This window comes from Cibotium barometz, chromosome 24, assembly GCF_041138505.1.
Source record: "Cibotium barometz isolate CiBa-2024 chromosome 24, ASM4113850v1, whole genome shotgun sequence".
Taxonomy (NCBI): domain Eukaryota; kingdom Viridiplantae; phylum Streptophyta; class Polypodiopsida; order Cyatheales; family Cibotiaceae; genus Cibotium; species Cibotium barometz.
Window position 1 is genome coordinate 43588629 of NC_141069.1, and position 2152 is coordinate 43590780.

The 2152-nt window shown below is 41.4% G+C and overlaps 1 protein-coding gene across 1 annotated transcript; it reads right to left on the bottom strand.

Annotated features, from left to right (window-relative positions):
• Window positions 1–493: 493 nt before the first annotated feature.
• On the bottom strand, window positions 494–1895 carry LOC147625338 (uncharacterized). The gene is made up of 5 exons (XM_086818984.1): window positions 1612–1895; window positions 1482–1577; window positions 1114–1179; window positions 844–1014; window positions 494–616 (listed from the first exon to the last, which is right to left on the bottom strand). The coding sequence occupies exons 2-5, from the start codon at window positions 1524–1526 to the stop codon at window positions 518–520; spliced, it is 381 nt and encodes a 126-aa protein (XP_086675110.1). The 5' UTR covers window positions 1527–1577; window positions 1612–1895; the 3' UTR covers window positions 494–517.
• Window positions 1896–2152: the final 257 nt, after the last annotated feature.

Here is a 2152-nt window from a genome sequence, read left to right on the forward strand (position 1 = left end):
CTTTCCTTAGACAGATGCATACACACTCCTATCTCCCAATCAACATTCATGACTTCTCTTTTCTTTCTAGGACTCATGAATATAACACTTTCTACTTCCAACACTTACAACTTCCAAATCAAGCCACCTTTTCTCTTGCTCACACCACATGCATACACAGATACTACTTTGTTCATTATAGCTCTACGACACAAGAGGAAATTTATAATATCAAAGAAGTAGATGAGAGCTATTACAATGCTTCTACAATGTTAGTTGTTCAGACCTTACTTGTATATAGCATTCCAATGTCAAATGTAGGAGACATCCCCATAGATATACACCTCTTAATGCAATGTGCATGGAAACATTGCATTGGTAGGGCAGCAGTGATCATAAATCATTCCAATGTTGCACATACATGCACAATTTCAGACCTATCAATGCACCATGGGAATGGCACATAAAAGTGGGCGATAGACCCACTCTACACAACGTAGTTTATCCTAATGTGAGTCACAGCAAGAGATTAGCCATGCTAGCGTGGGGGATTAGTTGAAGGATTACTATTGGCGATGATGTCTAGCAAAGAGCTTCTCAGCACGGCGGCATCGACAGTAAGTGCTAATTCTCCTTCCTACTCAACAGCGAAGAATAAGCAGGGTTTGTATGATTCAAATCAACTCGACAAATACAAATTTCATTCGACCTAATGTATTGAGAGAAAGGTCAATTAACAAATTGTACACCATAAGCAATGATGAAGAAGGGTTAGCACAAGGATTACCACAACTCTATGCAAAGTGAAGCTGTAAGTGTAGGACTGTGTGCATTGTAGTGAAAAGAAATGATATTGGCTCTCACCTGTAAGCCAACTGCATCCAAGTTGACAACATCAGCCTCATCGACGGTGATTTGCGCTTCCAGCAAAAGCAAGTCAGTTGCCTCTAGAACTGCAACCAGGCTCTCCAACAGTCCACGCCGTTTCCTGCACTCCACATGAATTTGCAATGCCTGCCTTGTAATACGATTTACCTGATATTGTTTTCCAAAATATTAGTAAATTAATCTTCATAATTATCGAAATCATCTTCAAATCCTTACACTAACAAATTTTGCTATTTATTTTTTTACCTCCACCAAAGGATACTCCGACTCATTCGAGGTAGGGATTTCGTGGTTATTACCACCTGCCCTAATCTATTCACATGTAAAAACAAACTTTGCAATCAATCATATCCAGCTTAGGCAAAAATTATGAGATTTCAATATCAAAACAATTTAAATTAACGGTGCTTTGCCCTTTATTATATGAATATATAACCTGATCAACCTGTGGCTGACTACCAGCAGCCACGTTCTCATTAACCAAAAAACGTGAGAGAGAGAGAGAGAGAAAGCCAGTGATAATTGACACTGTTAAACTCTATTTAATCTTGTTTAAGCAAGTGCGTATATTAGGCAATAGCTGGGCTAATATTGCTAAGCAAAATACAACTTACATCGTTTGTCTGTGGGCTTCTGTGAGGTTGAGATTCTCCGTCCATGATCAGCTGGGTTGGGGGGGCTTGAAGATTTGATTAAGCTCGGACTTTGAAGCCTGCTTTTATAAGCTACTAAAATTTACAGAGCTCGAGCTGCTGGAGCTACTGTTGAGAAAGCAGCTGTAACGTACCTCGGCGTTCGGCGTTGGCGGCCTTTGCAGCTCGAAATACAGAGTGGGCAGTGGGTAGATATGTAGAAGCTAAGCGTACTGATATTGATCGCTTGCTAAGGTTGCATGCCTGTTGCAGCCTAGGATGCTGCAAGGCGCTGCAATTAGTAAGAGAGGCAAGGGATAATTTGTTCTTCTTTTTTCACCTGAAGATTACAGGTTTGGAAACGGTGTTTTCATAATATACACAGAGCGAGCAGATGCGGGCCTGAACTTGCAGCACCTGCGTGCAGTTCACTACTGCTGTGCTTTCGTGGAACAACAACCCAACGCCTTCCCTGAGGCAAGGCTCGCGTGATGCAAGAATGTTTAAAGATACCCACATGCAGGCTAGCTATATTCTATTCCACACGTTTTTTAGGGTTCCCCTTTTTGCCACTGCGAATGGATGCCTCAACAAGAACTTGCTCCTGTGGGGACACACCGTCACTTGTTTAATCTTCTTTTCTCGCTCTTTAA

Coding starts and splice junctions, on each gene's coding strand:
- LOC147625338 (XM_086818984.1), bottom strand. CDS start 1,526: ATGGACGGAGAATCTCAACCTCACAGAAGCCCACAGACAAACGAT. Junction 1,180..1,481: donor GAAGCCCACAGACAAACGAT/GTAAGTTGTATT, acceptor ACATGTGAATAG/ATTAGGGCAGGTGGTAATAA. Junction 1,015..1,113: donor CGGAGTATCCTTTGGTGGAG/GTAAAAAAATAA, acceptor AAACAATATCAG/GTAAATCGTATTACAAGGCA.